Source organism: Oryzias latipes, chromosome 12 (assembly GCF_002234675.1).
Source record: "Oryzias latipes chromosome 12, ASM223467v1".
NCBI classification, from domain to species: Eukaryota; Metazoa; Chordata; class Actinopteri; order Beloniformes; family Adrianichthyidae; genus Oryzias; species Oryzias latipes.
In genome coordinates, this window is record NC_019870.2 from 2,142,061 (window position 1) to 2,164,464 (window position 22,404).

At 49.2% G+C, this 22,404-nt stretch overlaps 1 protein-coding gene across 2 annotated transcripts in view; it reads left to right on the forward strand.

Moving 5' to 3' along the window:
- The window catches only part of grk3 (G protein-coupled receptor kinase 3), a 46,117-nt gene extending 26,564 nt beyond the window's left edge, over positions 1 to 19,553 (forward strand). The window contains exons 4-22 of one of the 2 annotated variants that reach the window (XM_023960439.1): positions 7,495 to 7,568; positions 7,668 to 7,769; positions 8,177 to 8,251; positions 11,334 to 11,395; positions 11,503 to 11,554; positions 11,667 to 11,758; positions 11,831 to 11,930; positions 12,051 to 12,129; positions 13,255 to 13,385; positions 14,144 to 14,238; positions 14,313 to 14,420; positions 15,758 to 15,824; positions 16,936 to 17,036; positions 17,141 to 17,207; positions 17,556 to 17,651; positions 17,930 to 18,092; positions 18,174 to 18,310; positions 19,067 to 19,180; positions 19,269 to 19,430. In XM_023960439.1, coding sequence (XP_023816207.1) covers positions 7,495 to 7,568; positions 7,668 to 7,769; positions 8,177 to 8,251; positions 11,334 to 11,395; positions 11,503 to 11,554; positions 11,667 to 11,758; positions 11,831 to 11,930; positions 12,051 to 12,129; positions 13,255 to 13,385; positions 14,144 to 14,238; positions 14,313 to 14,420; positions 15,758 to 15,824; positions 16,936 to 17,036; positions 17,141 to 17,207; positions 17,556 to 17,651; positions 17,930 to 18,092; positions 18,174 to 18,310; positions 19,067 to 19,180; positions 19,269 to 19,430 — 1,877 coding nt within the window. Of the gene's footprint in view, positions 1 to 7,494; positions 7,569 to 7,667; positions 7,770 to 8,176; positions 8,252 to 11,333; positions 11,396 to 11,502; positions 11,555 to 11,666; positions 11,759 to 11,830; positions 11,931 to 12,050; positions 12,130 to 13,254; positions 13,386 to 14,143; positions 14,239 to 14,312; positions 14,421 to 15,757; positions 15,825 to 16,935; positions 17,037 to 17,140; positions 17,208 to 17,555; positions 17,652 to 17,929; positions 18,093 to 18,173; positions 18,311 to 19,066; positions 19,181 to 19,268 lie in introns of both variants that reach the window. The other variant, XM_023960437.1, reaches the window with a different exon arrangement.
- The last annotated feature ends 2,851 nt before the right edge of the window (positions 19,554 to 22,404 follow it).

Below are 22,404 nucleotides of genomic sequence, written 5' to 3' on the forward strand. Positions count from 1 at the left end.
TGCTTACATCTGGAGGGTTTAGTGACACTTAATCCTTGAACATGAACAACATCTGATATCTGGAAAAACTAGTTCGTGTCTTCATCTTCAGTTGACTTGACTACTGTAACTTTGTTTTTACTGGTCTCCCCCCCAGAAATCTACTTATTCAGAACTCTGCGGCTCAAGTTCTGACTAGGACCAAAACACTGGGTCCCCTCAGTCCAGTTCTGAGGCCTTTAACTGGACGTTCTGTTGCTGGTTTAGAAACCAAAGTACATCGTGGTTCATGTTAAGTACTAAAAATCCAAAATTATTTTGCACTTTAGAGCGATAATTACATTATCTGAAGTGTATTTTTACTACGCTCTATTTGTAGCAATAAAAGTCACTGCATTAACGTGGTTGTTGTTTAGTTTAATGTCCCTTGGTGTAGCTGTTGGTCGTTCCAATGGAACGGTCAAACTGTCGATACAGAATGTTTTGGGGGAGAAAATGCATCAAACTACTGAACTATTGTCCAAAGTATTCCATTGTGCAGACATAACCGATATTAAACTCCACATGCACATCTTCATTCATCTACACTATTGACAAAAATACACACGTGGACAAACTGTGAATCCTGCACTCAGTCCACTCATCCTCCAATAACAGCAGAACTAACTCTTTCCACGCTGGGGAGACGATCACAAATTCTTTCATTTTCACTTTCTGTCTGCACCACGTCAAAAAAAAAAGGCAAGAAACTTTTAGCAAGATTCTAAAACCGCAACTCAAAAATGGCGGCGCCCCGTAAACACAAACTACGGTGGCCCTTAGTGGCCATAATAGGTGGGCGCCCCTTAAACATTAACTATGGTGACCTCTAGAGGCCATAAAACTATTAGATTTATGAAGATTGCGAATTCGCGATATCTGACGTCACAAGTATTCATACTTGTACTTTTGGGACAGATTGCGAATACCTGAGTACTCAGTTACTCATGACAGCCTTAGTTTTTATGTTAACTCCTCAAATGTTTATCGTATTTTTGTTGTAACGTTTTTAATGTTTCTCTTAAAGCACACAAAATGTGCAATAGGAATTCTTTTGTCTTTTCTTGATGTCACTGTAAGAGGCGTTCACTGCCCGCTGGGAACGGGCAGCTCACGTTCAAACCAGCATCATGCCTGCTTTCAACAATTGGCTTTAACTCAACAAAGAGTTTGCTCCGGGATGTTTGCCGGCATCCGCCGCGTAAACACAGAAACGATCTGTTGTTGGAGCCAAGCGGACGCAGGAGCTGCCGCTGTCGTTCTGATGTACAAGAGCGAGCTGTCAAGCAACACCAAGCAGTGAAAACTCATGGCGCCGCACCCTGTAGCTGATTGATGGTGGATTTATTCAGCATGCTTTCATCCTGTCTCTATTACTCACCTCGTGGACGCATGAAACAAGTTGTCAAAGCTCTTCAATTTGCATTCCTGCAGCCAACGTCGCCTCTGCACTTGATAAACAGCGCCGGAGAGCGGCCCGGCCCAGAGAAGACGGAACACTGTTTACTAATCTTAAATGGGATGCACTTCTGTCCCATCATGCATGCACAGACGCCGTCTCTCTGCTGCTCTGTAAAGGTCAGCAAATGTTTAATGCAACAGTCAAGTCATCGTCTGACTCACCCGACCCTCCATAAGAAACCTTTTCTGTCTTCATGTTAACGCCGTTGTCACCTCAGACGGAGCAGCAGTGAAACAAGTTCACATTTACATTTGAGAAGAAGAGCTTAGTGGAACCACCCGCCAGGACTCGAAGCATGACGACGGCCGCGTCACATGAAAGAAAACGCTCTTTTTTCCCCATGTTTGGTTTGGTAAACACCCATACTTGTGTTATGGATTTCCACAAATTCTTCTCTTCTGGTCATAATGTTCTCTCTACATGGCATTCCTGCCATTGACATTAAGGAGTTTGAAGTAAGTCTCGTGTCTCACAACCTGAAAAACGATCATTTTCCATCGTTGGGGTCCATAATCACTGTTTTTGGTTTGAACAGTTCATTAAATCAACTCAAAGTGCTGCATAACGTTCAAGAGTCAGTAACAGCGTTTTAAAAAATAAAAGATTTGGTAGTTACTTTTTCTGTAATGTAGTAAGCTAACAATGTTTCTTTAAACAGTTTTACTGCACTGTCTACCACAGGACTGAATATCACCAATAACTTCCAGAACCGATTCGATTCCCCGGTCTGGAACGATTCTTTCAATCATCTCAATTTGATTCGATACAATTATGAATTTACACGGTTTACACATTTAAAAATATTGGTATAGAAATACAATAATATTCTAGCTTGCGCTATAGCATTACACTTTATTCCACAAGATTTGAGCAAAAAGCCACAAAAGGTTACTGTAAAATATTTTCCCTCCTTAAGACAGTTTGGAAAATTCCTGCCTATGAGTCTCTAAAGCTGTCAGAAATGTTTGTTTAGGTTGAACAATTGTTAGCATTAGCCGTCCTATGGGACATTCCATTATACGTTAGCATCAAGCTAGCGGACGTTCGCTTTACTGCTGTTAAGCTTTAGGTTTGCGGAAAAGGAAAGGCACAAAAGATGAATATCTTATTTTTATGGATAGATTATTGTTTTATTGAGCTTGAATTGATTCAAATTTGATCGATTTTTATTAACCCAGCCCCATGTCTACTAATACTACTAACACACACGGACTCTGCATTTGAGAAAGTTTAGGTCTGCTTTGAACGGAATTGAACTCTATTTAAATCCATTTCTTTCAGTAAAACAATTTGCCTTCAGGACAACCATACAACACACGAACTGCAGAGGTGCACATGTTCATTCGCTGTTTCTAAGGAGATATTTCCCTAAAAAGGTTGGAGTCTATGCAGACGACACATTTCTTTTTTTTGTAATGACCATTGACTGTACCTGAGACCTGGAGCAACTGGCTGGGATGTCACCCATAGAAAATCGCCTCCAGCTAAATGTAGTCAATTCAGTGGCCATTTTTTTGTGATACGGATGGCGCCATTTTAGAGCCACGTAAGCAGGAAGTCGGTCTGAGTCGACGTTACTGTGGCAAACCAATCAGAAGTGGGCTTGTTGGAAGGCCACCACTTGCTACTACTTGACAGCAGGCTGCACGAAATCAAACGTTTTGGACATTGGACGTGGTGACCAGCAGGTTCCACCTACTTTTACTGAGGCAATCTGATTGGTTAGTTTGTAACTTGAAGTACTTCAGAAGTACTTCAGTTATCGGAGCCACAAGAATGACCAATAGAATGGCAGAGTAACAGCTGTTTGTTTCTCTATAGAAGTCTGTGGGACTCTAGCTTCAGTTCCAGACCTCAGATACAGTCAATGGTCATGAAATAGACTCTACATAGAATCACACCATCATGTGACCTCTGCTCTGCTTATTTAACTCCAACTCTTGTAGTGATTGGTCTGCTCAACTTTATCAGGACTCTGTGAGTCTTAAAGATCTACTTTAAGCTGATTACAATCAGACTAAACAGACTTGGAGTCAAATGTGAAACCTGCAGGAAGCCTCTTCTGTAATCGGCTTTCTCTGCCTCCGGTGTTTGCTTGGAGTGACGTGGCGGCGTCCCTGCAGAGTGAAGGTTGACGCTGCAGCGTCCTCTGTCCGCTCCATCACTGTTATGTGTCAGGAGGAAGGCAGCCAGCCGTGTTTTATTCCCAGCTCAGATCTTATCTCCAGACACGCGGGGTCAAACCCAGGTGAGGCGCAGACGCTCACGGCACAGCAGAAATCTGACCAGAGGTTAGATTAGTCCAAGTAACGGGGCGCTCTCAGAAGGAACCGGTCCGGACTGCGGCTGGTGTTTCCTGTGATGGTTTGGTTCTGTTGAGGTCCAGAACGTGGTGCTGACATGAGTTATGTGACGAACCCTCCTGGCGTGGACCAAACGGGTCTCTCAGTACCTACTGCTTTAGGAGGTACCACCCCCTTAAGGGGCACTTTCAGGGGGTTTGGTCTGTTCCAGTGAAAACAAAACAAACCAAATAAAGGTGTGGGAAAAGCCCCGCCCACTCCAACTGAATCTACTGAGCTAAAGGTGGAAAAAGTTTTGCGGTAGAGTTTTTTTTTTTTTTTTTTTGTCGGAACGTTCCGGTTACACAGACGCTGTCGTCTGGAGGATCATTCCTGACAGGTTTTCAGGAACGTGCTGTACTAGTTTTGAAGGTGGTTTCGCTGATCCCAGACCTGTGTTAGGGGTGCATGCACGCCGCGGCGCGCGCCCGTGTTTGTCAGTTGGACCCGGTGACAGAACACAGAGCCGCCTGGTGTTTTTTAGAGCCTTCAGGTGATCTCACTAATGAGGTGAATCTCCGAGGAACACATGTCTGCTCCAGGTGTGTGTGTGTTCTCAGGGAGAGAGGCCGTGTGTTGAATTAGCTGGGCAGTGTTGAAGTGTTCAGAGATTACGCTTAATCCTGGGTGATGTAAGGATCGCCTTTTGCCCCCCCCCTTTGACGCCTCGCTGGCATGTTCAGTCCTCGCCGTTAAAACCTGTTTGTTCTCGTTCATTAGCAGGCGGGTGGGCGGGGGGGATTTGTCAGCTCAGTGGCACCCTTCTGCAAACACGGACGCCCTGCTGCGCGCTCGACATGCGAGGACGGGCCTGAGCGTCTGCAGCGGAGCAAAGGGGAAGTGATGCGTCCCGTCTGCAGCCGCGATAGAGCCCACGGGAAGGAGTGCGAACCCACGATAGCGGCCGTCTAACCTCCCCCAGACTCAGAGGAACCCGCTCATGTTGGCGTCCAACTGCAACATGTTAAGATGTCACATTTGGACAGAAATGTCAGCACCTGTACAGTCCTGCATAGCTTTTACTGCACGTTAATTAAAGTGACTCCTTGTTATATTTTCTTTAGAGTCCTCTAAACACTCTCAGCTCAGCTTTGAATGTTTTTTTAAGTGTTTGCTATTTAAACAGGATGTGATGTCATCAAACCCTGGTGTTTAAAAAAAAAAAACCCACTACAAACGGGCAGGACAGTAACAGAAACATGCCTCTTTACAGTGTTCCCTCACTTAAAAATAAACCTGTGAGAATGAAATCCACAAAGAATTCATCTTTATTTTCATATTGATGGATGTTTTTAAGGCTGTAAAACTCCTCACTACACACTTTATAGACTTTTCTTTGGCACACATGAACATTTTCACACTTTTCTCTTCTGTTGAAATTCTCAAACTTTAAGCCTTTATAGAAAACAGTTTTACAGAAGGAAAACAAAGATCTTATGGTGATCAAAGATTTATATAAATGAACACGTTCTTTTCTTAAAACGGTTTGGGTGGATTCAGACGGGACACATTTGGTTTCCTAAAAGTGAACCAGATCGTTTCCCCCGATAATCCGGAACAACTTTTCAGTCTGAATGAGGGCTGCACGATATGAGGAAAACTCGCGATATTTGTGTTCAATATTGCGATGACTGTATAACTTGGGAAAAATGAATGAATAGCAACAGAAAAAAAGTTTACATTTCACTGCAAAAGCTTAATTTGAGTAGGAGTCAAACAACCTTAAATTGTTCTCCAAATGACCCTCGTCTAATCAGGAGGGTAGCGTCTAACATAAAAGCTCCATCTGATTGGTCAAAGGGACTTACGTGATTCGTTAAATAGTTCAAGCTGCCATAAGATTGTCTTAAAACATTTGAGGTTTACCATTTATTGCGATTTTTGCAGACTTTTGGATATTGCACAGATTGAAATCGCGATAACTATAAATTTGTGATTTATTGTGCAGGCCTAGTCTGAATACACCCAAACTGATCCTGGTCCGGGACCGGGAACCGCTCTCTGTTTGCTCTGACATTCCTCAGTCTGAATACAATCCGTCCTCGGAGCGGAGCAACTGGACCAAAAGGGCCACCGTAGGCGACTTTAACAGAATAGGAATGACGCATCAGATGAGCCGCGCCAGATATAAAGCAACACTGGGCGTGTTATCAGACACAAAACGCTTCTTACCCGCTTTTCTGTGTCTGGTTATGCGGCTGTCGCCGCTGTGACGTCATCCTAACAGCGACCTTGTAGTTCCTTATGAAGTCTTTTTAAACAATGCCATAAACCACAAAGATGAGACACAGCAACTCATTTAAATGTGATCGGATGAATTCACTTCTAACGTGATAAACATGGCTTCTTAAATCCTGTATGTCGTACACACGTGTCAGCAAACCTTCATAGCTGACGTCTCCATAGTAACCGCCTTGCAGCAGTAAAAAGAGTTCAACCTGACGATGCAGACGATAAAAACTGGTCTGAAATTTAAAGTTTGAACTATAGGACAAGGCCTGCAAAGCACTGGACTTCCATGATTTCTGCCTCTTGTTGTTTCTTCCCCGCCCCCTCAATTCCTGGCCAATGATTGAAGAGGTCTTTAGTCATGCGGTTTTGTTTACAATCTTTGGTCCGGAACAGAAATCTCCGCTTGGCAGCAGTCTGACTGCAGACCAAAGGCAAGGTTCAGGACTCAGTCTGGATGGATTCTTCCAGTCTGAATACACCCTTAGTCACAGATGCAGCTGTGATGCAGCGGTTAGAGCCGCTTGAACTCTTCATGCTCAATTCCAATTCAACTTTATTGATGTTTAAATTATCCCGATGACACACTGCTGTCGGAGGGAACCGTCTGTGACCGATGTTCAGCAGACGTGGCCCCCGTGTTCTGCCGTTAGGGCCTGGCGGCGTTACGTGACGCTCAGAAGGTCGCCGACAATCCCATCAGACTTTAAATCTGCTCATCAGGGGAAGATCAGTGCGGAGCTGCTTCAGCTGCACGCAACATGCAGGCCCTGACAACGGCAGCAGCTGTGACGCCTTTGATGCTGGAATGATGTCATGCAGCAGCTGGGGGGCGGGGCAGCACCCTTAAACCCCCTGAACGTCTCATCCGTGTCTCCACTCGTGTTCACACATAGCTAGCAGCCACGGATGCAGTTACCATGGCGACAGAGCGTCTCATCTCTGCAGGCATCATAGCCCTCCCCCCCCTCCTCAGAGGCGACCCGCTGCAGCACAGTTATCCGTCTGCAGCGACTTTGAGGATCCCACTCCCAGTAATTCTTAGCAGGATCAATACCCGGCTCTGTTCTGGTTAATTATGGTCTGTGCGTGTGTGTGTGCACGTGGACACCTCCACGCCGCCTCGTGCACAGCCGGAGCTGCAGCTCTGGGGTTTGTGGGTCAACGACCTCGCGATAAACGTCTTTCCATGACGTGTCCTGATTGGTGGATGTAGGTTGGGTCACGTGATGCTTCTGGTTTCAGGTTTGATCTGAACATTTTCCTCATTTCTTTGATAAATCTCTGAAAAAGTAACTTTAGTCAAAACGATCAGATTTGGACTTTGAAGTTGGGCCGTCTTGTTTGGAAGTCATCAGACTGGTCTGTGTGTTTGCTGAACACATCTGCCAGCAGCTGATGTGTTTGTGTCCTCCATAACTTCTCCTCATGTCGTCCTTCCAGGCTTCCTGCTGTTCAAGGACTTCTGCTTTAACGAGATCGACGAAGCCGTGCCGCAGCTCAAGTTCTACGAAGAGGTACGTCTGACAGGCGGGATTAGGTCAGGGATTAGGTAATCCACCTTCTTCCTCCCAGGAAGCGCAGTGAGAGCCCCCCCTCTGGCCTCTGTCTTTCAGATTAAGGAGTACGAGAAGCTGGACTCGGAGGAGGAGCGTCTGAGCCGCAGCCGGCAGATTTATGACGTCTACATCATGAAGGAGCTGCTGTCCTGCTCTCACGTGAGGAGCCGCCGCCGCCGCCTGAAGATCCTGTCCCGCTCGCCCGATCCAGACTTTCATGTCACGTTTTAATCAACGCCGTCTTTTTATCCACTTCCTCGGTCCTCAGTTTTATAGTGGGGGTGTGAGGTGACATCAGGGGGAATAGTTTGGGTTCCTCTGTAAAACCAACGGCTCTCTGCTTTTTGTTTAAAGTCTTGATTTATTTACAGCAAGCTGCATGAAAGCTGAATAATTCACATGTCACAGAAGCTTTAGCACATTGCTGTTCCAGAGGTGGGGGGTTTGAAGGGGAAGTGATGCGACACACTCACACCCAGCTGATGCAGCTTGAGTGGGGGGGGGGGGGGGACGCTCAGAGAAAGCAGAAGCGAAACGCCGTCTTCTCGTTTCCTCTGTGTCTGCAGCCCTTTTCCAAGAAGGCCGTGGACCACGTGCAGAGCCACCTGGCCAAGAAGCAGGTTCCCCCAAGCCTGTTCCAGGTAACCGCCGCCGCCGGTGCACACGCTCGCACGCCCGTCACGGGGCTCAGATGAAAGCCTGCGAGTCGGGACAGGAATCCGTGATGACCGAGGTCTCACGTTCCCGGGTGTAAATGACACACATGCACGAGCACATGCACGGACCTGATGACGTCCGTTAATGAAGAGTTTCACACGTGGCGAGCTTCCTCCCGTCGTCTCCTTCACGCGGCACCGATCCACTTCCTTCCAAACATCGGATCAAGTGAAAACGCTGAAGGAAAAATGGAGGCAGCGAAGATTTAGTTGTTCTCCGCTGGAAAACCTGATTTCTTGTCTGTTAAAGTTTAGTTTGAAGCCATCAGCAGCGTCGCTCTGTTACCATGAACGAAGAAATAAATTTGAGAAAGAAGTCGACATTTTAAGAAAATAAAACCCATTCATTTATGATGTAAAGTCCTAACGTTACGAGGAAAGAGCGGATTCAAGGTTTGACCACAAAAAAGAGGTAACGTTTCGTTGTCTTTGTTTAAACATTTTAAAGCTAAATGTAGAAGCTTAGATTTAATAAAGCACAAGTTTTTCTATTATAAATGGAAGATGAGACTATTTAAAGCATAAAATCCAACTTTATTCTGATAAAAGTTTGACTTTTTTCCTAATATCTTTGCTCCTTTCTTTTAAAATCCCTTATAACTTTATTCTTGTAAGATTTAAATTTTTCACTTCATTTTTTTGTTTCATTTTCCTCATAATTTTACGGCTTTTTCTCATAATTTTGTATATTTATTTCTGTTAGGGTGACCTTAATACTCCGTCGTTGGCAGCAGTTCTTCAACAATCTGTCGTTTGTTTTGACATGAAAAACTGACATTTGAATTCGGATGGAAGGAAGCAGTAAATCGGTTTGTGAGGCGAAGAAATGAGCTTTAATAACAAATGTTTGGACATTTCTCTTAATGCTGCTTCTACATTCAGAATTTGGCTTCAAGTTGAATCTTCGTCGACCGTTTCAGGCTCGTTCAGACTAAAACTGAAGTTCAAAGCTTCATTTTTAACTCGTCAGAAATGATCTGCTGGGTGTTTCCACGTTATTGGATCTTCATCTAGTCAGCTGCTTTTCCTTCTCTGACGCGTCACTCTGACTTTAAACTGAATGAAGGTCTGCTGAAGGTCTGCTGAGGTCCTGGACGGAGCTAAAACCACAAACGTCCAGAGAAACTGAAGGGGGGTGCACCCGTCTGACTCTAAAAACAAACCAGAACATCTGAAATCAATCCGGAAAGGATTTCTTTGTTTCCCTTCAGCTCCTGTGCTGCAGGCAAAGCTAGAGTTTAGCTGAGGGCCCCCCCAGACCCCCCCACAGAGGAAGCATCTCCTTCGATCCGGACGGTCGCACAGGAGAGGGCGTCTGATGGTCCCTCTGTGGGCTGCCGCTTTATGAAAGGAGGGAGGAATTTCAATTCCACAATCCTCTGGGGGCGCGTTAACCGGCCGTTTATGATTCCAGCCAAAAGTTACCGGCGCTTTAATTTGAGGAGCTACGATTTATCGAGACTCCGGAGAGAAATATTCCTGCTTATGGAAACGAGGGGAAGAAAATCAAAAGTTCTGTTGGAGAAACTTCCTCAATAAAAGCCAAGCGGCCTCTGAGGATCCAGGCTGCTCAGCAGGGTCACGTAAAAACGCCAAACGACTCGCAAAACGACGGTTTGCATCAAAGTTCCCCCAAAAGAAAAGAAATAAAAAAACAAATACACGGTAGGTAGAAACGGGAGATGTTTTTTTAGCTTCCAAAGAGAACAAAGTTTACACAACATTTATTCACATAAAACAGAATCCTGTTTAAAAACCAGAATGAAAATGCAGGACTGATGCTTTATTGCTGAATGAAAATGAAACTTAAAGGGTTAAAGAGTGAAAAGATCAAAGTTGACCATAAAAGTGAAAACAGCACAATAACTACAAAGATATCTTTGTGAAAAATGCCAGAGCCGGGTATCGAACCGGTGAGCCTCTGCACCAAGGATTCTCCATGTATTTCAATGGAGGCAAAACTCCTGGGATATCTTGAAAAGTTCAAGGATTTAAAGGACCAAAAGTCACAGCTGGAAAAAGCTGAAAGAGCTGAACATTTGAACAGTTGAACGGTTGAAATAGATGAAAAAATGTAGGAGGAGTTAAGCGACAAAAAGATGCTAGCATAAAGAAAGAGAAACAGGAAAACGATGATAAAAGTGAGTCTCCAGACAGACGTGACCCTTAACCTCCAATAAATGAAGGAATTTGTCCTCCAGAGGTTCTGGACGGCCGGCGGTTCCGTTTCTGGAGAAACCGTGAATCTCCATGAGAATGAGGGAAAGTCGAGAAAAGACTTAAGAGAAGCGTCTTAATCTGGTGAAATGAGACGCCGCCGTGCTGCCACCCGCTGTTCGCTGGTGTTCCTACACAGCTGTGCCTGTGAGCATCCAGACATTTAAACATTTTGCAGACTGGAAGAGATTCCAGGATCTTGCGGGTCCGAACATCTTTTTTTTTTCTCATTCATTTCAGAATTACTGCTTCTTTAGGATCTTTTTCAGAGCTGTCGCCCACTAGAGGTTGTTCTAAAAACTGCAGGTCTATTTGAAGCTGAAAATCAAACGTTTTTAACTACAGTTCTATGAATCCCGTCAGAGTTCCCGGTCCCTCGGGTTCCTTGCATTCTCGTGAGAGGTGTTTGGGGCCGCGCTCCCGGGTTCATGTGACACTAACGGGGGTCGCGGGAGGTCATAGGCTTTTGTCCGTAAATTCTCCAACTATCCACGCGTGAGGAGGAGCATCAGTGCTTCATGCTCCGCCTCTGGTAGTCAGGATTGATGAAACGGAACTGCCGGTTCTGCTGAGGTTCCCACACGGCGCATTTAGAGTCGCTTTTACCTGAACAAACGTCGAGGCGACTTCGTGACGTTTGGAGCTTCGGCGTCCAGAGTCTTTCTGTCTGAGGTGACGGCAGCTGCAGTTCTGCTGCTGGAAGGGAATGGAGCTGCGGTTCCGGTCGAGTTCCTGGCGTTCTCATCCTGCAGTGCGGGAACCTGCTGACGCTTTCTCTGCTCCTCTGCAGCCGTACATCGTGGAGATCTGCGACAGCTTGAGAGGGAAGATCTTCCAGAAGTTCATTGAGAGGTGAGGTGTGCAGCTCTCCCCGGCTCTGCCGTGACAACCCCCCCATGACGACCCCACCCATGACCCCCTCTGTCTCTCTGCTCCCCCCCCCCCCCCCCCCCCCGCAGTGACAAGTTCACGCGGTTCTGCCAGTGGAAGAACGTGGAGCTAAACATCCACGTGAGTCCCCGCCCCACGCCCTCTGGGGTTCAGGGCGCCGCTGAGGTCACAAACTGATTCATGTGTCAGAGCGTCTTTCACAAACCTGACGTGTCCCCCCTTCCCACCCCAGCTGACCATGAACGACTTCAGCGTTCACCGGATCATCGGCCGCGGCGGCTTCGGGGAGGTGTACGGCTGTAGGAAGGCCGACACGGGGAAGATGTAAGGAGGTGGCGGCGGATCGACGCCAAACTTTAGACGGACGTGTTTGTGACGGGTGGCGTTCTGCTGCAGGTACGCCATGAAGTGTTTGGACAAGAAGAGGATCAAGATGAAGCAGGGGGAGACTCTGGCGCTCAACGAGAGGATTATGCTGTCGCTGGTCAGCACCGGGGTGAGTCCGGCTCTAGCCCCGCCCCCACGCATCCCTTTTAAATCCACCGACCTTTAACCTGTCTGAACACGGATCCAGGTTCTGATGTCCGTTGAAGTGAGTCTGTGTTTGTCTCTGCAGGACTGCCCCTTCATCGTCTGCATGACGTACGCCTTCCACACCCCCGACAAGCTCTGCTTCATCCTGGACCTCATGAACGGTAGGACAAGCCCCGCCCCCACATGCAAGCTCCGCCTTTTTTCTGTCCAGTGGTTTTCAGTGATGACCCTGTGTGCCTCTCTGTGTGTGTGTCTCTGTGTGTCTGTTTCTGTGTGTCTCTCTGTGTGTCTCTGTGTATGTCTCTGTGTGTGTGTCTTTGTGTGTGTCTGTCTCTGTGTGTCTCTCTGTGTATGTCTCTGTGTGTGTGTCTCTGTGTGTGTGTCTTTGTGTGTGTCTGTCTCTGTGTGTCTCTCTGTGTATGTCTCTGTGTGTGTGTCTCTGTGTGTGTGTCTGTCTCTGTGTGTCTCTCTGTGTATGTCTCTGTGTGCGTGTCTCTGTGTGTGTGTTTTTGTGTGTGTCTCTGTGTGCGTGTCTGTGTGTGTGTGTGTGTGTTTCTGTGTGTGCGTGTCTCTGTGTGTGTGTCTCTGTGTGTCTGTTTCTGTGTGTCTCTGTGTATGTCTCTGTGTGTGTGTCTTTGTGTGTGTCTGTCTCTGTGTGTCTCTCTGTGTGTCTCTGTGTATGTCTCTGTGTGTGTGTCTTTGTGTGTGTCTGTCTCTGTGTGTCTCTCTGTGTATGTCTCTGTGTGCGTGTCTCTGTGTGCGTGTCTCTGTGTGTGTGTGTTTCTGTGTGTGCGTGTCTCTGTGTATGTCTCTGTGTGTGTGTCTGTCTCTGTGTGTCTCTCTGTGTATGTCTCTGTGTGCGTGTCTCTGTGTGTGTGTTTTTGTGTGTTTCTGTGTGCGTGTCTCTGTGTGTGTGTGTTTCTGTGTGTGCGTGTCTCTGTGTGTGTGTCTCTGTGTATGTCTCTGTGTGCGTATCTCTGTGTGTCTGTTTCTGTGTGTCTCTGTGTGTGTGTCTGTCTCTGTGTGTCTCTCTGTGTGTATGTCTCTGTGTGTGTGTTTCTGTGTGTCTCTGTGTATGTCTCTGTGTGTGTGTCTGTCTCTTGTGTGTCTCTCTGTGTATGTCTCTGTGTGCGTGTCTCTGTGTGTGTGTTTTTGTGTGTGTCTCTGTGTGCGTGTCTCTGTGTGTGCGTGTTTCTGTGTGTGCGTGTCTCTGTGTATGTCTCTGTGTGCGTATCTCTGTGTGTGTGTCTCTATGTTTGTGTCTCTGTGTGTGCGTTTGTGTGCAGGAGGGGACCTGCACTACCATCTGTCTCAGCACGGCGTCTTCAGCGAGAAGGAGATGCGTTTCTACGCCGCCGAGATCATCCTGGGACTGGAACACATGCACAACCGCTTCGTGGTCTACAGAGACCTGAAGGTAGAGCCTGATCCAGATCCGCTAGATCTTTGAGGAAGAAGCTTCTAGATTTAAGGAGAAACCAGGTCCTTAAATGCAGTCAGAGGCTTTTTATGTCCTCCTCCTTTACCAGTTCAGAGGTTCTAGAAGGATCTAAATCTAGAATTCTGCATCAGGTATTAAACCTGTAGCAGGAATTCCATTGATAGTTTTCTGTAAGAACGGCGGCTAGCATGTTCCTAACAGGTAACATGGAGCAGAGAGGAAACCAAACCAGTTGAGTCTAAAGACGCCAAAGTTTCTTGAGTTTTTCTGCTCGACAGAGAAAAGCGACACCTGGTGGCCGCCTGCAGGCACTGCAGCTCAGAGCAGGTCTGATCTCTAAACTGCTGCTCACATTAATGGCGTCATGAAATGCTGTAGGGAACTGAACGCCGGCTACAAGCGCAGAACACTCTTCTTCCCATGCATGTGCACGTGAAGGCACGTGCACGTTTTCAGGCTGACTCTGCTCCTGCTCTGTTTGGACTGGTTGCCATAATAATGGATTCATTTTGCTGCAAAGGTCTGAAGGTTTGAATAAACAGTGGAGCAGCATACAGACGCTCCGTCTGCGCGCCCCTCCCCCTCCTCCACTCCACATCTTCATCAGGGACTCGATCCTGTGACGTTTGTCATCCTGAGTGTCAGCCTCCCCTCACGTGTGTGTGTGTGTGTGTGGGTGTGTGTGTGTGTGTGTGTGTGTGTGTGTGTGTGTGTGTGTGTGTGTGTGTGTGCAGCCCGCCAACATCCTTCTGGACGAGCACGGCCACGTCCGGATCTCCGACCTCGGCCTGGCCTGCGACTTCTCCAAGAAAAAGCCGCACGCCAGCGTGTAAGTCTTCATCCGGCTGCAGACTTTCAGTGAGGATGAGGATGAAGGCGATGAAGCTGTCTTTCATTCCGCAGCGGCACTCATGGTTACATGGCGCCGGAGGTTCTGCAGAAGGGGACGGCGTACGACAGCAGCGCAGACTGGTTCTCTTTAGGCTGTATGCTGTTCAAGCTCCTCCGAGGGTAAGCTCCGCCCCCTCCTCTTCCTCAGAGGCCTCTTCATCCTGACTGTCTGCTCCAAAACCTCTTATGGCGCGGCGCGGCGCGGCGCAGCGCGGCGCTCCGGCCTCCCGTGGGTTTGACCCGCGAGTGAGTGCAGCTGTTTGATCTGCCGTGAAAACGCGCCTCGCCTGCGTGTGGGCGTGCACGGCGAGGCCGAGCCAGCACGCCGTCACAGTGCCTCTATGATGGAATATGCAGATTTAAATCTACCTAATTCTCACAGCTAATCTGGATTAAAAGCATAATCTAGATGAAATAATCAAACTGGATTATGGGGTCCAATTCGGGGACGTGAACGCCGTCGTTCACTCTCTGCTAAACGTTTAAATTCTTTCTAAATACTTTAAACTTTTAATCAAATCAAATGATCTTCTACTGGAAATGTCAAACCGTTTTTTTCTATTCCTAAGCAAAATGAAATCAATAGATGAAGTGGAACTAAGTAGAATTTTCTGAAGTCGTTTTTGGAGGATAAATCTCACTCTATGAAAAAAGACGTGGAATAAACGAAGGAAATGTTGGTTTTATTCCCAGAATCTTTTTTACATCATATTCTGTTTCCAGATCAAATTCAGATTCAGTTTTAGTGGATTTTCTTTTTCAGTTTAACCCCCCCCCCCCCCCCCCCCACACACACACACACACACACATTTTCACAGTTGACCAGAGCCCACTCCCAGCAGCAAACCCGGCAGAATCTGTCAGAACCAGCAGACCTAGTCAGAACCCCCCAGAACCGACTCGCCGCAGCGGATCCTGCAGATCTGGGTCGTCCAGCCGGTGACCGTATGCGAGAACTGGACTGAGCGACGTCGTCCACGGAAAAGCGTTTCCCTCCGGCTCCAACCAAGTGAAGTCAATTCAGTCGCCACACGGACGCCGCCATGTTGGAGCCAGACGTAGGCAGTAAGCAGTGATTGGTCTGAGTCCGGTTTTCTTTGGAAGACCAATCAGGCGTGAGCCTTTTGGAAGGCCACACCCCCGCCACTTGATAGCAGACTACAGGTCCAGGAGCACGGATGGGCCACCTGGAGTTTTTCTAGGATTCATTGTTGATGTGCTGTTGGTACATAGAACACCAGGGTGGAGGAGTCGCTCGGTCCAGTTCTCATATACAGTCGATGTGTAAAACCTGAGGATCTGCAGACGCAGGACCGAAGCATCGTACCTCAAACTGGGTGTTTTTGGGTTAACTCTGAAGGGAGACTGTGTGTGTGTGTGTGGGGGGGGGGGGGGTCTCTCGTTGTCTGGACCATGTGGAGTATCTGTCTAACCCCCCCCCCCTCCCCTTTCTGCAGGCACAGCCCCTTCAGGCAGCACAAGACCAAAGACAAACACGAGATCGACCGCATGACGCTGACCATGGTGAGAACACACCCGAGGTCCTAGCATCACCTCCACCCGGCCGCTCCACACCTGAGAGCTTCCTCCACCCGCTCCACCCTCCTGAAGTCGTCAGGGAAAAAAACATGGATAAAAAAAAGCTGGAAAAATCAGATCCGATTTTTATTTGTGAAACATTTTCAGCAGAAATCATTTCTTGCAGTGGAGTCAAATTCCAGCATCTTTAGTGACCTGCTGAGTCAGCATTTTCACAAGAAACACTTTGCCCAGGTCGTTTTTGTGTTCTCCGTCCTGATTGGCTGTAAGCCTGCCATTCGTAGTTTACTACACGTACAACAACCTTTGATCTTTTTCCTTCCATCAAACTGACCGTAGTCTTCTATGAAGGTTTGAACTCTGAGGTTTTAAAAAAGAGAGAAAAGTGGCTAAAGTGTGCAGTGAGGAGTTACTAACGTAACTAAACGAAGGAATGATGCAAAGAAAATATGAGATTTTTACACCACCAAGAAACTCAAAGGATAGAGTTTAAACTTATCTGCAGATTAATAAATATATTTATATTTTTTTGTCTGAAAAGATGCTGTAAGAAGGAATCTGAACTGGAGCATCGTCCCCTCCTGGAGGGGTTCTTCCTTTTCAAGCGCTTGGGTTTAAGGGGGACGGTGGAGCATCTGGAAGCTTCTGGAAGATCTGCAGCTGGAAAAAGGTTTTCAGGTCCTCAGAACAGCACATAAACAAAAACACAAAGATCCACAGACAAAAAAAACACTTAAAAAAATTAAGAAAAGAGATCCGTTAGATCCAACGATCTGTGCCCTGATTGGCTGCTGAGAGCAGACGGGTGCTGATTGGTCGATCAGTTTGGGGTCATTTTTCCATCTGTGATGTTTGTGAGCTGTAGTACACACACATGATTGTTTATGTGCTGTTTTGAGGACCTGAACACAACCGCAGCTGCAGATCTGCTAAAAGGATTCTGTCGTTGACCCGCCTGGACGGGATTCTACGATCATGAAAGATGAAAGGCTGTGTGCCGCCTCCACTCTGCCTCCACGGCAACGGCGACCTTTTCCCCGTGGACTGACACGAGGGGCGTGACTGTCACTCATACGTGTGTCCCTCCTCCTCACAGAACGTGGAGCTGCCCGACTCGTTCACGGCCGAACTCAAAGACCTGCTGGAGGGGCTCCTGCAGCGGGACGTGGCCAAGAGGCTGGGCTGCCAGGGCCGAGGGTACGGCGCCGCACGCTTTGATCAACGACGCCCCCCTGTGGTCGGATGGCGTTGATCAAACGGTAACTGTGACTGAGCTGCTGTAACGTCCGTCTCTGTTGCAGAGCCGCGGAGGTGAAGGAGCATCCCTTCTTCAAGGGCATCGACTGGCAGCAGGTTTACCTGCAGAAGGTGAGGCTGACCTCTGACCTCTGTGACCCTGTCATAAAATGTCATCAATTCACGGTACGCATCAGGACAGAAGAAGGCGGGTGCTCGAGAACCGCGCTACATCTGTCACTAAAGCAGTGAGAGTAACGTACTGACAGGTTCAGAGCATCTGAGCGTCTGCTGAGAGCTGCTTTCTCCTGACGGTTCATGAACGCAACAGTTTGAGGTTTTCCAGTCCGCTGTTTGTCTAAAGCTGCTGCAGCCGCTGTTGCCGTGGTTACCACATCACTCATGGGAGGTGGTCGTCGCCTCCACTCCACTCTGACCAGTGTCTTCCTGTCCTTTTGCCCCCCCCCCCTCCATCCACAGTACTCCCCACCTCTGATCCCCCCCAGGGGGGAGGTGAACGCTGCAGACGCATTCGACATCGGCTCGTTCGACGAGGAGGACACCAAGGGCATCAAGGTGAGGGCATCGCCGTGCACGTGTGAGCGCACGTGTGGAAGACTTCCTCAGACGTATTTATTTTTAAGCAGAACTGATTTTATGAACTGAAAGGGGTTAAACAGGAAGTTGTTTGGGGTTAATAAGTGGGAGGAGCCTCCAGAATCAGACCTGAGGTGGGCGTGTCCCAGGCTGACTGGGGTTAGGTGCACAAAGGTTGGTGTGGGCTGTCAGTGAATGGGGAGGGGGCCGGCTGTGAGCCCAGCTGCCCCCGCCTGAACCCGGTCCATGTCCCGCAGCTGCTGGACAGCGACCAGGAGCTGTACAAGAACTTCCCGCTGGTCATATCGGAGCGCTGGCAGCAGGAAGTGGCGGAGACGGTTTACGAGGCCGTCAACTCGGACACGGACAAGATCGAAGCTCGCAAACGGGCCAAGAACAAGCAGCTGGGCCACGAGGAAGGTGAGGGCCGGCTTCACGTGCACGGGTACGAGTGCCTGCAGCTGCTGACCCCTGTGTGTGTGTGTGTGTGTGCGAGCGCAGACTACGCCCTGGGGAAGGACTGCATCATGCACGGCTACATGCTGAAGCTCGGGAATCCCTTCCTCACTCAGTGGCAGCGCCGCTACTTCTACCTGTTCCCCAACCGGGTGGAGTGGAGGGGCGAGGGCGAGTCGCGGGTGAGTCGGGCCGCCGGTGCCGGGCGGGGGCAGGCGGAGTCACATGATCACACGGGACGCGCTGAGCGGGTGTCTGTGTGTGTGTCCGCCTCGCCGAAGGAGGGCTGGCTCAGACACTTTCAGAAGCACAGAGACACGGTGAGTCTGCAGCTGCTGTCTGCGCAGTCCTGCTGCTGTCTGCATAGGTAGATGCAGAGCAGCTCCCCGCTTCTGTCCCCCACCCCCCACCCGCTGCTGCAGACGTCAGAGAAGTGACTTAGACAAAAGTCTTGATGGAGCACAACGGTGATGCTGAGGGAAAACTACCAACCCTTCCTGTCAGAGGTTCTGCCAGGGCTCCAGACTGAGACCAAAATCTGAGAATGTGCTACCAGTAAGTTTTTGGGGGCCACAGTGCTCCTAGTGAAAAAGGTTAGTCTGGAGCCCTGCCTGCAGACGTCGGGTTCCTCCGTCCTCCCCCTGCTGTGAGCAATTAGAGGAACACTGACCGTAGAAACTGAAATAAAAAAGCTTCGCTCAGACCTGCTGTTAGAAACGGAGCGCTGCGATCCGGGGGGTCCGTGTTGGTCTGTGCCCCCCCACCATGCAGATTGACGACGTCACGAGTCCAGACAGCAGCAAACTCCACAGAACCACGGTTCTGTCTGCTCCAGAACCGCTTTCTTCTCCGGTTCCGGAGCAGACGGACGTTTAGCTGCAGCTGGAACCCCGCCCCACTCCGATAGCTGAAAGCTGATTGGTGGGTTGTGTTCACAGCAAAACCTGCTGACCATGGAGCAGATCGTGACGGTGGAGGAGACGCAGATCAAAGACAAGAAGTGCATCCTGCTGCGCATCAAAGGAGGGAAGCAGTTCGTGCTGCAGTGCGAGGTGGGGGCTGTCGGCGCCGCGGCAGGTCCGGTCCAGTCCGGTCCAGTCGGGTCCGGTCGGGGCGCTCATGTCTGTGCTGTCCTTGCAGAGCGACCCAGAGTTCGTGCAGTGGAAGAAGGAGCTGACGGAGGCGTTCACGGAGGCCCAGAAGCTGCTGCGCCGCGCCCCCAAGGTGATCGGGAAGAGCCGGGCCGGCGTTATGGACCAGCCCAAACCCCCCCTCACACACCGCAACAGCAACGGCCTGTGAACGCACACGCGCACCCAGAGACCCCCCACCCACACACACACACACACGACGCACCCCCTCACCACTGCAGGACTGACACCATGCGCCGGCCACGCCCACTCTGCACACCGGCCACGCCCACCTAATACGCCAGCCAGCCAGTGGTGAAGCTCACTCTGTCTTTCCGACCCGGAGAGGATGAAGGGAGGACCGGTCCGCATGTGTAGAACTTTTGCATGCCCCCCCCCCCCCCCCCCCCCATCCCTCCACCTTTGTCCCTGGAGGGGGGAGAATGGACACACACCCCCCCCCCCCCACCCCACCCCCCCCTCCACGTGTTCCTCCCTCACACACTGAAGTGCATAAAGTGCCAATGTGGACATTTTAGTGGGGCTGGGGGGAGGGGGGCCTCCTGCCAAACACCCCCCCCCCCCTCCCTTGGACATTGTTTGTGGGCGGGGACTGTGATCATTCCATACTGCTTCTGATTGGCTGCCCAGCAGCCAGTTCCCATGGAGACAGCAACCGCATTGGCTGTCGAACAGCAGCCGGTCGCCATGGCAACCCTGGACAGCCATGGTGGACGGTGCAACTGTGTGTGTGAAGAGCAGGCGGGGTGGGTTGGGGGGGTGTATATAAACAGCCATCTCTGTGTTTTTCAGTTCAGTGTTTGTCCGCCTGTACCTGTGGGGGAGGGGGAAGGGCGGAGCTTCGGTTTAGGATTCAACGATCGCCGTTTGAAGTCACAGATCCAACTCTTCTTTTGTCTCCTACGTTACCCAGAAGGCCACGCTGCAACTTAAAAGCCTGACATTTTCCCGATAGACGCCGTCAATCATGTAGACGATCAGCTGTTCAGACAAATCCACGGCGACGTTGGCGAGGACGCTGAAGATGAAGCGGCGTGGAGACCGCCATTCACACCTGTGGCCTGCTGCTCTGAGCGCGGCGCCACCTGCTGGGCGTGCCGCTCAGGTTTCTACTGCGTTCTCTTTGGTTTCGGAACAGATTCAGGAAATCCTCGCCGCCCGTCTTCTGTTTCTGGACGTCTGCTGAATATTTCCCGCCTGCGCAGCCAAACGCTTCCTTTTCAGTGTTTCCCGTAGACGTTTCTTTTCTGGCGCTTTTACCCGTGGTGACTCGGTGCAGAGCTTTTTTTTTATGGTTTTCGTCGGGGCGTTTACGGCCGCACTAGAACCTCGATGATGTTCGTTCAGAAGGACAGGAAGTGGGCGGCGGCGTTACGCAGTAACATTGATTTATTTCAGGGTTTTTTCATTTTCCATGCAGTAGTGCGTCCTCGTCTGTGGCGTCCGTGCATTTCCGGAGCGGCGGGTGGCGACATCGGGTTCGTTTGGGTTTTAGCCTTTTCTGTCGGGGGGGGGGTCTTTTCGTCTTAGAGAAATGCGGTCACCTCTGCAGGTGTCTTTTATTTTTGTAAACCAAAATGGTTTTTATGGTTTTCGTCTGTCGTTGCACCTTTTTAGCCCGATGTGTTACTTAATATTGTCGATGTGCCAAAAAACTGTCGCAGAGAGTGGGCGGGGCCAACCGGAGCTTGTCACGCCGTCCGTCCGCCCGCCCGGTGGTTTTTGGCGAGGAGCTCCAAACTGTGACCAAATGTGGCGCGTGCCAGACCCTGGTTCCTGGAACGCCATTTCCCGCTCGCTCATCCCCGGACTCCCGCGGTCGTCACACGCGCTCCGGCTCAGAGGACGGCATTTAGAGTAAAAAAATCGAAGTATATATAAATATATGTGTATATGAAATGACGAAACGCTTTAGGCTTATTTAAAAGATTTAACGTAGAGGAGGAGATGAGCTGGTGGGGGGCGGGGCTGTCCGTGTGACCTTAACTGCTTGTGGTGAAGACCCGTTAGAGACCTGGTCTCTGCCCGTCCCGGACGACCATTTTTGTTCGGACTCTTTGATATTTATTGGAGCGAGCCGGCGGCGCTCGCCGTAGAGGATCCATCGCCGACGTCTTTGTCACGCCACAAACACGGATACTACTGCTTTGGGTTTTTGAGATGAAGCTCACGATGGCGCTGATGTTTGATCGACTATGTTATTCCGTGATGACCACAGCGTTTCTTTGATTTGGACGGTTTTGTTGCGGACGCCGGTGGGACGTCACGTGTCGGGCTGCTCGTACAAACTGTTCATGAATAAAATCCTTTTTCCGTGTCGCCTTCTGTCTGCGGTCATTGTCTGCTGCGGGGGGGCGGGGCTTTCTAATCACGTGATCAGAAAAATCTGTTTTTCTTACTAAATTTGCAGGAGTTGGAGGTTGGGGGCGGAGCTCCAGACTGATGATTTCTCATTGGTTGAGGTCTACGGTCATCTTTAATGAGCTGCGTGACATCATCGATTATTTTGTTTTTGTTTTTTATCATCAATTCTTTTTCCACTTCCGTGGTCGTCTTCGCAGTGGAGGTTATAAATGGCGATCAGAACATCCCGCCAAAATAAAACAGCCAATAGAAGATGACTTCCTCTGCAGTTTGTTTTCTTATTTTTACATTTTAAAATGTGTTTTTTCTCTGGAAGGTGGATCAAAAAATGACCCTGTGGTCGCTCAATTTTAAATCGAGTCTAGGAACCGCCCCCAAACTTCAATGATGTAGAGAAACCTGGGGGCGGGGCTTAAGTGTATGGTTTTCTTTGGACAGTTGGACTATGATGAGAGGACGATTCAGAAAATTCCTACTTTTATTTTGGGGGATTTTTTTTGTAGGCTGTGCTGGAGAGACTCCATTTAATCTGCTTTGGTGTTTCCGCAACACAAAGGGTCAAGTTCTATTCCTGTGATTGGTCAGAGTGTAAAGGGGCGGAGTTTTAAAGGAGGAGAAGACCCCTCTAGATCTGTCCCACAGTTGGAACCGTTTTTAAAGTCACCATGGCAACGGGTTTAGCTTATTTTTCAGTAAATTGAGACGTACGGATCAGTTTCTGAGCACTTGAACGCAGCACAAGCTCAACGCCAAACGGCTTC